Raw genomic sequence first — 12809 nt, 5'->3', positions numbered from 1 at the left:
TGTTTTGACTTAGTGATATGTACACTCAGCTCCTGTAATTTATTCAATAAACTGTGATTAAAATAAATTATGAATCAGCACACAGCATTGGACATGTACCACTTTCCTTCATGAGGAAGCATTACCTTAGCTGATTTGTGGTTAATTATTATTATTTTTTTGCTACAAAAGTATGTGGCTCAGCGCTTTTTAGCAATTCAACCATTTTTAAAGTTTAGAAATAACTAAAGACGTACAAAGCATCAGACAACAGTCATGCAAAAAGAATGCCACATATTTCATGCTTAGGTTTCTAATGAAATAGCTTCTCAAGAGTCTGCTTACTCAGAAAAAGAAAGGATTAATTCTTCACTATAACAGCCTGTATTTCAGGGCAACTGAAAAGCTTTGCAGTGGGTAATAAGTTATACTGCAAGATGAGTGGCAAGCCATCAGGCCAAAGAGAAGACTCCACCCTGCCCTATCATTCCTCAAATCTGATACAACTCTTGTTGTCACCAGCTCCTGGCTCTGGTTCCTGTCCAAGATCAATTCCTATTTTGCAAGATTGCCCTTCATCATTTCAATGTAAAGACTATCTGTTGTGCAACATCATAACCCATCTGTGATAAAGCCACACTGGTAATCTCTGAGTGTTGAGCCAGCCATGACTAACAAGGTGTGGGATTCTGTGCATAGCTGTATTTTGTGTCAATTGCAGCAAATAACTGTTAGCAACAGCAATAGAGTCTAGCCTAAGCAAACCTCAGTCTACAACACTCTACGGAAGAAAGACCCCAGCAGAGCATATATTGTTGTTTAAACTTGCTGACACAAGAAAGCATCCAGATATTGTCTGCATTTTTCCAAGAAAAAATTTCCCCATTAGTCACTTACCGGACTGGATTATGATGCCACTGTCTGTATCGCTAGTCTCATCTTTATTCTTACTCTTCATGATCAAACTCAGGATGTGGAGAGAGACAGTATGATCACACCTGGAAAATGCTGTAACGTCTTCTGCTAATACAAAAAGGGCATGATTGAGGTATGCTCGATACAAATAAAAAGTAAGCAAGAACAATGCTAAAAGAAAGGGCTGGATGGGGGCCTTCCACTGACTGCAGAACCTGCTGTCAGAACTTGGTTATCTACTTTTTTGCAAAGGTTTTACTTAGGGCTCCAATGTGGACTGATGTACCCAAGACCAATAGATAAATATTTAACATCTGGCTCTATTGCTGCTGCCATACTGTACCACTAGATGCTAAAAGCTCATTGCACACTAGGTGTCAGAGCTAAACTCTGTTTTCAAATGGCTCACAAAGTTTCCAAAAAAGTCAACAGTTGATTCTCATAAGCCAATATGAGCCAGCTTCAGCATACTTCTGCCCAAGACTCACATTTCATTCCTGTTTCCTGACAGTTAGAACAATTAATCAGTGGAACGACTTGCCCCCAGAAGTTGTAAATGCTCCAACACTGGAAGTTTTTAAGAAGAGACTGGACAACAATTTGTCTGACATGGTATAGGGTTTCCTGCCTGAGCAGGGGGTTAGACTAGAAGACCTCCAAGATCCCCTCCAAATGTTATTCTATTCCCAACTTCCAGATTTTCTATTCAATAAGGAGAAATTATTTTACTGTGATAAGTGTCTCTGGAGATTCTCAATCATCCAGGTGATGGATGTCCCAAAGGTGCGTCTCCAAGAGGCAACTGGACTTTCTTGGTTTTCATTAGAAACCTGAACATGAACTACCGGTATGTGGATTCTTTTTGCATGAATGTCATATGATGCCTTGTGAATAGTGTCTCAGTGCCTGATCTGGCACATAACCTCCCAACAAAATAGTAACTTTTGGACTTCTAATTATTGCTAATCTACAACTCCCACAGGCCATTAGAACTTATTACAATGAATGAGGCTGCTAGTTTATATTTAAAAACATTTGGAGGGCTACAGTCTTAACATAAAGAGAAGTTGCTTTCTGTAAACCTGTTAAACATACAGTATCTAATGAAGGGTATGAAAAGGGATAATCTCAGATGTAAATTTAAATAATCCAATTCACATAGAATACAAATTCTAATTACCTTGTCACTAAGATTGCGCAGAACCTTAACTAGAATTAACAGTAATAATTTACATTTTATAGGAATAGTTATAGAATATAGAATAATAAGAATATAGAATAATTCAGTATTATTGTCCAAAAACTGTAGGAAAGGGAAGGGCCTCTAAGTTAGTTCAGAACAGACTGAGAATCAAATCAGGACATACTAATATATAATCCAAGTCTCCTGGCTATTATGTTCCACTCATTGTTAGTAACTAAACCAAACCAGAAAGCACATTTCCAGTCTGGAGAAAATTGTGGGGAAAAGACAATGAGAGAGACAGAAAGAAAGAAACTTGCTGGAGAGAATTCTTATCTCCCTTACATGTTATCTCTAATTTTGTGATGATGCCATGCGCCCCATCATTTCACTTCTGTTTCTTCCACCCCCCACCCCAGCAAAAAGTAAATCTATAGAAGCTACGCCATAAGGTTGGCAGGAAGTGCTAAGCAAACAAACTTCAGCATTGGAAGCAGTGACCATGAGACCTCATTGCAGATGCCCAGATGGGCCATTCAAAACGGGGGCATTATATGGTAGGGATCACTTTTTTATTGCTTTCCCAGCAGCCAGGGTGACTCCAAGCCTTCCTCTTTGTAACCTCACTTGTTTGCACAGCACTTCCCCACCCCTACTGGGTGAGTCAATCTGAAAGTCACTCTGAGTTTCTGTCTGGAGCTTATCACAGGACTGCCAGTCTCCTGGGGGTGAAAAAAATAAATAACAGGAGGAGGTGGACGGACAAGGTTCACAGCTGTTAGTGAGCTGTATGACCTAAGGTGATGTTGCTTAGACCTGTACAGATTATTGTTCACTCCACTCCAAACTAGCATAGGAGGCTGTGTGGGTAGGAGCCTGTTCCTCTGCCTCCCATAACAAACAACCCCATTCATAAATTGAAATAGGCAACCACAAAGCTATAGTGCTGTACACTTTCCTTAGAACAATATAATTCCCACAATTATAACACATATCAGGCTTTCTGTTTTGGATCAGACATTAATAACTTTTACATGAGTAAGAGTTAACTCTTCAGCCAGGAAATTAAAATAGAAACTCATAATGCTCCTACTTTTATGGTCAGTAAATAAAAAGAAACAGCTCAATAGTTAAATGTATGGTATTTTCAAGAGTGCTGGCTTCCTGGATCTGATAACTTGTCACAAGAAAAAATGTCTCAGTTGTTTCCAAATTGCCAGCCCGCAATCCATTTAGTAGTCATTCAGTTTTGTCCTATCTGCTGCAGGCTGTACAACTCCAGTTTGCCCATCTTTCCTTTCACCTGATATCTGTCTTACAAATTAGCAAGCACATGGCAAAAGCCATTGGAGCTTTGGAACCTCTTCCCAATGAGAAAATACACAAGTTTAAGTATCAGTGTCTCCCTCAAAATTATAGGATATTCTCAGTCTTCAAATATGAACACCCAGACCCTCAGCCCTATTTAGTAAAAAGTGTGTTTTTGGTTTTTTAGAAAATTCCATAATAAAGCACATATTGCAAGAACTAGATATGTAAGAAAATCCCTTAGATCAGACCTTTATCCCAATTGGACAATATTATTAATAATGCAAACTACTCTCACCCGCTAGAAGTTGTAACTGTAAATTTCTCTGTAATAAATATCATATCCTGGAATTCTGGACATGGAAATCTACAGTTTTGGAGGGAACCCAAGTTGAAGAGAGATTTTAATGTGCTAGCAACGACTCTCCAGATTTTTGGCCTTTCTGGAGATGCCAAAACTAACCCAGGACTTTTTTAAAAAGCAAAAGAAGCATTCTACCAACTATAGTGGATGAAAGGCAAACTTGAATGATGGACAAAATGTGGGTCAGATATTAAGAGGCAACATAAATTGTAAGGTCATCAGGAGAGGAACAACCTCGCTACATTTTCTGGGATGGGATAACCAAGCCATGTCATTCTGTGCCTTCAAGGCACATACAACAGAGGTGGGTTTCAAATCCTGGCGCTACTGATTTGCTCGTGCTTGTGTGCCCTTGCGTGCACGACACTTCCAAGCATGCACAGAAGTGTCCGGGTGGGTGGGCAGAGCCGCCCGCCGCTGCCACTACCGGTTTGGCTTATCTGGGTCGAACCGGGAGCAACCCACCTCTGACATACAGCACACATTTTGAAGTGTAATGAAACTAAGAAGCATTTTAGAAAAGACTGAATCTAGAGCCAATTTTAGCTTTTTAGAGGTAAAGATATTAAACAAGAGGAAGGCACATTTTTCAATTTGATTATGAAGCTAAGAAATGGGTGCATGGGTGCTTTTTAGCTCTATGATATACTTGTGCCATACAGCTACAAGCTTTCAATAATTTAAAATAAAAACACAAGTAGAATCCATACATGTCCAAGCATAACAATAAAAATCATTCCATTCAAACTGCAGTTTTAAAATAGCCTTTTTCAAAACAGTGCAAGGCAGAGCTAGGCCATTTCACCATACAGGGGGAGGAAGAATGGTTTCTATCTACCACTTGCCACTCCCCTTCTCTAAACCTGTTGCTTGGCAATAGATATAAAAGATACACACTTGCCCTGTGTGGCAGGAAAGGTGTGGGGGGGAGATAAACCTTGCTAACTTAACTTAATTAATTGAAAATTTTAATAATTAGCTGGGCTTGCTAATCAAAACCACAATTTGCAATAGATGATGAATTTTACTTTATGGTTGAGAAAGCTGGATTTTCCCACCTTCAAGCAATTGCAACCTGAAGCCACAGGTAGAGAAACAAAACCTGCCTCTACATTAAGATATAGATGCAACTTTGGTAGATCAATGAAAATAGTCTAATAACAGAAGATGGCCATAGCATCCATCCTGGCTAAAAAAGTCAACCAACCCACTCTAATCTTCTAAATATGTAATCAAACAAACAAGACTTCAAATAAACATGACCCTAGGAACTGTACTAAACCCAATCCACTTCTTTTATCTCTGTGTACCTATATTGTTTGCCATTTATTTCTAAAAGTTGTAGCCATATTTGATTATTTCTCCCTGATAATGTTCATGTTAAAACATATATACAGACACTATATACAAAACAGCAAAATCTGCCTGATTTAAAACATTAAACAACTAGGGTTTCACAAAGTCCTTAAGGAAGTTATTCTGTTTGATTACTAAACTAAGCTATGAAGCTTATGTAAGTACATTTCCACCACCACCCTTCCTTGCCCTCCTGGCTTTCATTGCCCCACTCTCACCCAAATATTCCTCGCCTTCACTCTATTTTTAGTTCTCCTCCTGTACTTCATGCAATCTATGCCCTGCTGATTGGCCTTGGTTTAATTGTACAATCATCTCTCATGATTAAGAAGAGGTGGGGAATATGTGCTGCTGTGTGATAAGTAGTTGAGTCAATTTAACAAATCTTGTTGGAATTCTGAAATAGATTCAGCTTTCATTTTTTAATTCTGTTTTTACACGGCTGTAAACAAAGAGCAACCCCCTCCCAGTTTACCTACGTGATGCTCAAAAGGTCTTTCTTGATCATCTTGATTATTTCAAGTATTTCTTGATTACTTCAAACCACACTGCCCATTTGTTAGTGAAAAGGAAATTTGCTACAGGTAGCCAATCAGAATAAGATAAAGGCTTTCTACACAGAATTACTAGTTCCATGGGCAGAGAGCCTAGTTTTTATTTAACTTCTGAGCATAGAGAGTTATAATCCATCCATTAGCCTTAACTATATTCTCAAACTTCCATATATAGCTAGGATTCAGGGCTCATTGAGATGATAAAATAAAAAAAAATATGTTTGATAGATATTAAAACATTACCAACACCGCAACTACAACAGCTGGAGTAGCATAGTGCAATCAAATTAGTGAAAGTCTTTGTGGCTGCATTCGCACAGCAGTTTTAGCACCTCAATGTACTGCACAAATTTACAAATGGTTTAATCCAGTAAACAGTTATGGATGTTGTATGAAACCAGCCCATACATATCAATGCATCTATTAAAGGTTTAAAAGATGGTGATGATTTTATTCTGTTTATTTGAATTTATTAGCAGCCCAATTCCAATGCATTCCAATTTTTTTTTAAAAAGCTAGTTGAGATACAGATCGTGAAAACAAAATAGTGGGAAGCAGTGCTTAACTTTTCTGTTCCCAAATTTCTGAAGTGGGTCTCCTCCGAGGATTTCCACCTTATCTTTATAGGGGCCAGCCTTCATAAGGGACTATTTAGGAAGGTTGATCTGGAGTAGAGAAATGATGGGGAGGAAAGGAAGCAAATACCTCCTTTCATACTACTTTTCTACTTACTTTAGACTGATACCCCTTTGAAATATTGTAAAAAAACAGGGGGAAGGCTTTTAAAGTTCTAATGCCAGCTTTCATATGCAACCATAAATAATATAGTAGGAGTTTACCTCCTTCACTTACAATATTCTTAGGCAAACAGAATATGGATATGAATATCAGAATTATTCCCTCCCACCCATATATACATGCATCCAACTGGTTTAGTGCATGCCAAAATTTCAGCCAGTTAACTATTAGTGGTTATCTGAATCAGCCTTTAAATCCCTGCATTGTATTTCTGCACTTTCGTGGGCTATGATTGTGCAGAAGCACCTAATTAATAACCAAGAAATGGAGCCAAATTTCCTGTACATAAATGGAAATAAACTGCATTAAAACTATCTTCACTTTATATTTCTAGCCCTCAAGACTGACAAAGCAAAATCTTGCTTCAGGTTGTGTCTCAAGCCATACAGTTCTCTGACTGACTGACTGATACACATACACTCAGGGCTTTTCAGGTTCAACACTGCAGAAAATATGTAAACAAACAGGCAAACAAATCAGGATTAAAGAAAATTTAGATTGTGGGTTTTTAATGCCATGAGCCACCCTGAGTCACTGTATGTGAGTTGGGCAGCCGTATAAATTTAACAAATCCATAAATTCCAGGCTGACAGCATCAACCTTATCTGAAAAGCCATTGAGATCAGTTACCTATTGAATTAGTTCACCTGAGAAGGGGAGCTAAGGGAGAGTTAATTTGGAGTTCCCTCCAAAATTTAAGCAAAGGTCTTGTAATTTGTAATTTGTAATTTTAATAGATTTGTATGCCGCCCAATCCTGAAGGATTCCGGGTGGCTTACATAAAAGCAATTTAAAAAATATTTAAAAAGATTAAAAACACAAGACAGTACAACTTAAAAACAGAAAACACAACATGCACTCAGTTATAATGGGGCTGAAGTTCAGTCAAGATCAACAGCCCCAGGCCTGCCGGAACAGCCAGGTCTTAACAAATTTACGGAAGACCAGGAGAGTGGAGAGGGTCCGGATCTCAGGGGGTAGATCGTTCCAAAGGGCTGGGGCAACAACAGAGAAGGCTCTCCCCCGAGGAGCCGCCAGACTGCATTGTGTGGCCGACGGTACCCGGAGAAGGCCCGCCCTGTGCGATCTTATTGGACACTGGGAGGTATGTTGCAGGAGGTGGTCACGGAGATATCCAGGTCCTAGGCCATGTAGGGCTTTATAGGTAATAACCAGCACCTTGAAGCGTGTCTGGAGACCGATGGGAAGCCAGTGCAGCTCACGAAGGATAGGTGTAACATGGGTGTACCTAGGTACACCCAGTATCGCTCGCGCGGCTGCATTCTGGACCAATTGTAGTCTCCGAACACTCTTCAGGGGCAGCCTCATGTAGAGCGCGTTACAGTAGTCCAGCCTTGAGGTGACGAGGGCATGAGTGATCATTTGGAGTGCCTCCCGGTCCAGGTAGGGCCGCAACTGGTGCACCAGGCGAACCTGGGCAAAAGCTCCCCTGGTCACAGCTGACAAGTGATGTTCTAAAGTCAGCTGTGGATCCAGGAGAACACTCAAATTGTGGGCCCTCTCTGAGGGGTGTAAGATTTCACCACCACCCCGGATTAGAGGTGGAATATCTGGACTATTTTGGGGGGGCAGCATCCAAAGCCACTCAGTTTCATCAGGGTTGAGCGCAAGCTTGTTCAGTCCCATCCAGACCCTGACAGCTTCCAGGCACTGGCACATTACTTCCACCACTTCACTGAGTTGGCATGGGGCAGACAGATACAGCTGGGTATCGTCCGCATACTGGTGGTATTTAATCCCGTACCTACGAATGATCTCACCCAGCGGCTTCATGTAGATGTTAAATAGGAGGGGGGACAGGACCGAGCCCTGCGGCACCCCATATTCAAGGGGCCTAGGGGTCAACCTCTGTCCTCCGACCAACACCAACTGCGACCTGCCAGAGAGGTAAGAGGAGAACCACCGCAAAACGGTGCCTCCAACTCCCACCTCTTCCAGCCGCCACAGAAGGATACCATGGTCAATGGTATCGAAGGCCGCTGAGAAGTCAAGAAGCACCAGGATAGAGGAATGCCCTCTATCCCTGGCTCGCCAGAGATCATTGATCAGTACGACCAAAGCGGTTTCGGTGCAGTAACCAGGCCTGAAACCAGACTGAAAGGGATCTAGATAATCCGCTTCATCCAAGGTCCGCTGGAGTTGAGAGGCCACCACCTTCTCAACAACCTTCCCCAAAAAATGGGAGGTTGGAGACTGGACGGTAGTTTTTAAGGACGGCCGGATCCAGAGCAGGCTTCTTGAGGAGGGGTCTCACCACCGCTTCCTTCAAAGGTTGTGGGAAAGACCCCTCTCGAAGCGAGGTGTTTATAATCCTCTGGATCCAGCCCCGTGTCACCTCTCTGCCGGTCGAAACCAACCAGGATGGACAAGGTTCCAGTAGACAGGTGGCGGTACTCATCGCTCCCATGGCCTTGTCCACTTCCTCAGGAGTGGCAAGCTGGAACTCACTCCACAAAGTTTGATCAAGGCTCTCCCTCGGCATCTCTGCTGGTACTGTCCAAGTGGAGTCCAGGTCCCTCCGAATCTGAGCGACTTTATCCGACAGAAACTGAACAAATTCCTCACCTCTTCCCTTTCAGGAGGGAGCGGGCTATCCTAAACAGGGCGGCCGGGCGAGATTCTGCGGACGCAATAAGGGCGGAAAAATGTGCACATTTTGCCGCCCGTATCGCCACTAGATAAGACCTCTTAGTAGTGTTCGGTCGGATTCGGAGTTACTAGCCCTCCACCGTCACTCTAGGCGTCTCTTTTGGCACTTCATCTCCCGGAGTTCCTCGGTAAACCAAGGCGCTCTCCTGGATCCACTGCCGCGGAGAGGCCGCAAAGGCGCAATCTGATCTAAAGCCCTAGTCGCTGCGGTATTCCAGGCAGTGACCAAGGACTCAGTCGAATTGTGGGCAAGGGAGTCAGGTATCTCCCCAAGCGCCGTCTGAAATCCCAGAGGGTTTATCAGGTGCCTGGGGCAGAACCATTTAATCGGCTCCACCTCCCTGCAGTGGGGGAGTAGCTTCCGAAAATCAAGCCTCAGCAGGAAGTGATCTGTCCTTGACAAGGGTGAGATCTCAATCCCCTTTAATTCCAGATCGCGTCTCCACTGCTTTGAGAGAAACACAAGGTCGAGTGTGTGTCCCGCCATATAAGTCGGACCCTGAATTACTTGGGTCAAGTCCATGGTTGTCATGGAAGCCATGAACTCCTGGGCCCCATCAGAGCTTTCGCCAAGAGATGGCAGGTTGAAATCCCCCAGTACTATAAGTCTGGGGAATTCAACCGCCAGTCCGGCTACTGACTCTAGGAGCGCAGGCAGGGCTGTTGTGACGTAGCTGGGAGGTAGGTACGTCAGCAACAAGCCCACTTGACCCCCTAGGTCCAACCTCACAAGGAGGGACTCACATCCAACATTCTCTGGCACAGGGATCCTCCGAGGAACTAATGATTCCCAGATAATAACAGCAACTCCCCCACCCCTTCCTTAGTGTCGTGGCTGGTGGAGCACCTGAAACCCTTCTGGGCACATTTCTGAGAGCGGGACTCCTCCCTCATGACCCAGCCAGGTTTCAGTAATACATGCCAGGTCTGCCCCCTCGTCTAATAGTAAGTCCCGGATGAGGGGAGCTTTATGAACCACAGACCTGGCATTTAGCAACAGTAGCCTGAGACCAGGGCCCTGATTTCCCATGTCACCTGGTTCCCAAGTTGAGCTATCAGGGCCGGAACGAGGGATCGCTGTGACGTAGCGAACCCTCCTTTCCTGGTAATGGCTAGCCCTGAAGCTCCCGTCGTACCTGCCCCTCCCAGTTGTGACCATAATTGTGAGGAAAAGCTTGGAGTAGAGTTTCAAGGAGGCAGCCTGTTCACCATCCATGTATTTCAGGGTTGAAGGGGAGGGGTGGGGAGTATAACCTAAAACTAAGCAAAAGAATTTGTGGTAGCCAGCAGAACAGAAATTTAACAGTGCAAGATATCTAGACTGGACAGTAGAGAGAAATTCTGAGTAAAAATTTTAGACAAGTAATTTTTTTAAGAAAATAAACAAAATACATATAAAATAAAATGATTTGTAATTATAATGTGGAAGTGACTTTGAGAACATCACAAAACTAGCCAATAGAACATAGAAATAGAAATACTAAGTGGAAAAAAAAATCCCTAAATACAAGTTCAAACAGATGGCCCACCTTCTACTATGCCCAGAAAACCATATTGGGGGGGGAGGGGAGCCTGTTTGAAAAAATGTGCCTGTCTCTTCCTCATCTCTTTCCCTCCATACTCCCCCACCAGATTAGCAACTGCATATTTATTGCACAGTAATTAAATAATCATCTCGAACTGTCCTCTGGGCACCAGATCCCAGACTTTGACTCAGTGCCCCACTCTTACCACCACCCCAAACTCAATGGATATTTGAACGCCCCCTCCAAGCCATTCTAAAGAAAGAGTGTGCTGAGTGAGCTCCTTTTTTTGTCAGCTAACCACCAAAGTCAAAACAGGGCTGCCTACTGGTTGAATTATTATTTTTAATTAACTGTCCTTATTTAATTGACTAATTGAACAATTAAGAGATTAAAATCTTGCCATTATTATTCCAGATTTCCCCCAGCAGCCTCGCAGCTCTCTCACACCCTGTGAAGCTTGGTCATCTGTTTCTGCTTCATGAAACAAAGGGTGCACACCCTGGAAGCTCCTTCAATGTTATGCTCTCCCAACAAATATCTTCCCTGTGATATTTTATGTTTAACATAGAGTAATAGCATTAATAGGATGCACACGTAGGACGGAAAAATATATCTAACTGGCAGAATATAAAGTTCCTTAACTTTGATATAACCAGGGCAATGCACAATTCTTTCTGAAATTACTTGTGGAAATTCATGCCCGAACAAATATAGTTTGCACTGTTTTTGAACTAAAATCAGGTGGGCCCATTTTTGCCATGGGAATACATGGTGATAGCAACAAGGTCCCTCCCTGTAGCTGGATGAACCCTCCTATTGTCTTAATGATGTCTTCCCATCGTTCAAGTTCCACAATTAACAAATAAAACCCTATTTCCAACTTCCATTGTTCTATAATGCAAGATGACCATCAGATCTCACTGAATGATATGGCACTAACATGGTACCGGCAATCCCTAGGATAAGAACATCTAATTTATGGACAACTTGTATTTTTGAACAGATTGTCATAAAGTCTACCATATCAAACATTTGTGTTAAATATTATGGTTTGTAACAACAAACGCACGCTACTATGTGATGCTCATGAAAACACTGCACAGCGTCAGTGGTTCATCGGCTGGAGGAAGGATTTTTGCCAGATTAGGTCAGATCATACTGTTAACACAGCATTGAGTATGCAACTTCATATTTGGCTTACATTTTTCTCTTATTTACTCTGGTAACCATGCCTCCAAGGGGTAAATCCAATGCAAGCACTAATGATGCATCAAAGAAAAGGAAAACTAATGATTGAAAATAAAATGAAAATAATATAAAGTAATCAGAAAGATGTGAAACACCATACCACTGGAAAAGTATTAGGCTACAATGGGTCAACAGTTGGAACAAATTTAAAAGATAAAGTGAGAATAATAAGAGCATCTGAAACTATAATTTATAACATATACTTATGAAAGCTGTAATATATACTATCTACTAAGACAAGCATTTGTTTAACGCTAAATAATAATTCTGACTACCTACAAATTTGATTTAAAGACAGACTTAGGGACCAGTCAGTCACAACCTGGAGACTGGATGCAGGCACAGCTAGTAAGCCAGTATAGAGGAATTAGAAAGCACCACTAAAACATGACCAAGGAACAGAGAGACTTGATGTCTTCACTGGCAGAAGTCACAAATTAGCTTTAAAAAATATGGAGGTTGCTGAGTTAGCCATATGCAGGTGCCAAACATCATGCATTAAGGGACTTTGATAACGCAGACCAAGTCTATGATGAGGAAAGCTAACTAGGCAGAGGTTGCATGATGAAACAGTACAGACTTATCAATTCCAATACCTGTGCTATGATGTCCTATTGATAAGGTCATCACTGATCCCTGACCTTTATTTGCCACTCAGCAATGCAGACTCAATTCCCAATATATTTCCTAATCACTGTGGCTGGCTGTACAAAGGCAAAGATTTTTGTTCTTCTTTTGCTACATCCAAGCAATTCTGCCTGTGACCCTAGAGTCCTCTGATCCAAAAATCCGAGATATTTGCATTAAATATAAAAAGCAATTTTGAATTTTCTTTTTTCTGTCTTGGTTCTATTGAGCTGTTTGTCCATCTCATAGCCTTCTCTTTTTGTCCTGTCCTCCAGACACTG

The 12809-nt window shown here is 42.0% G+C and overlaps 1 protein-coding gene across 1 annotated transcript in view; it reads right to left on the bottom strand.

Moving 5' to 3' along the window:
* LOC116509015 (innate immunity activator protein-like) overlaps window positions 1-12528 on the bottom strand; it is a 31209-nt gene extending 18681 nt beyond the window's left edge. Inside the window, 4 exon segments of the mRNA XM_032217893.1 lie at window positions 877-948; window positions 951-1002; window positions 2075-2103; window positions 12498-12528. Of these exon segments, the coding sequence (XP_032073784.1) occupies window positions 877-948; window positions 951-1002; window positions 2075-2103; window positions 12498-12528 (184 nt within the window).
* Between the last annotated feature and the right edge of the window lie 281 nt (window positions 12529-12809).

Source organism: Thamnophis elegans, chromosome 5 (genome assembly GCF_009769535.1).
Source record: "Thamnophis elegans isolate rThaEle1 chromosome 5, rThaEle1.pri, whole genome shotgun sequence".
NCBI classification, from domain to species: Eukaryota; Metazoa; Chordata; class Lepidosauria; order Squamata; family Colubridae; genus Thamnophis; species Thamnophis elegans.
This window is presented reverse-complemented; position numbering and strand designations above follow the sequence as displayed.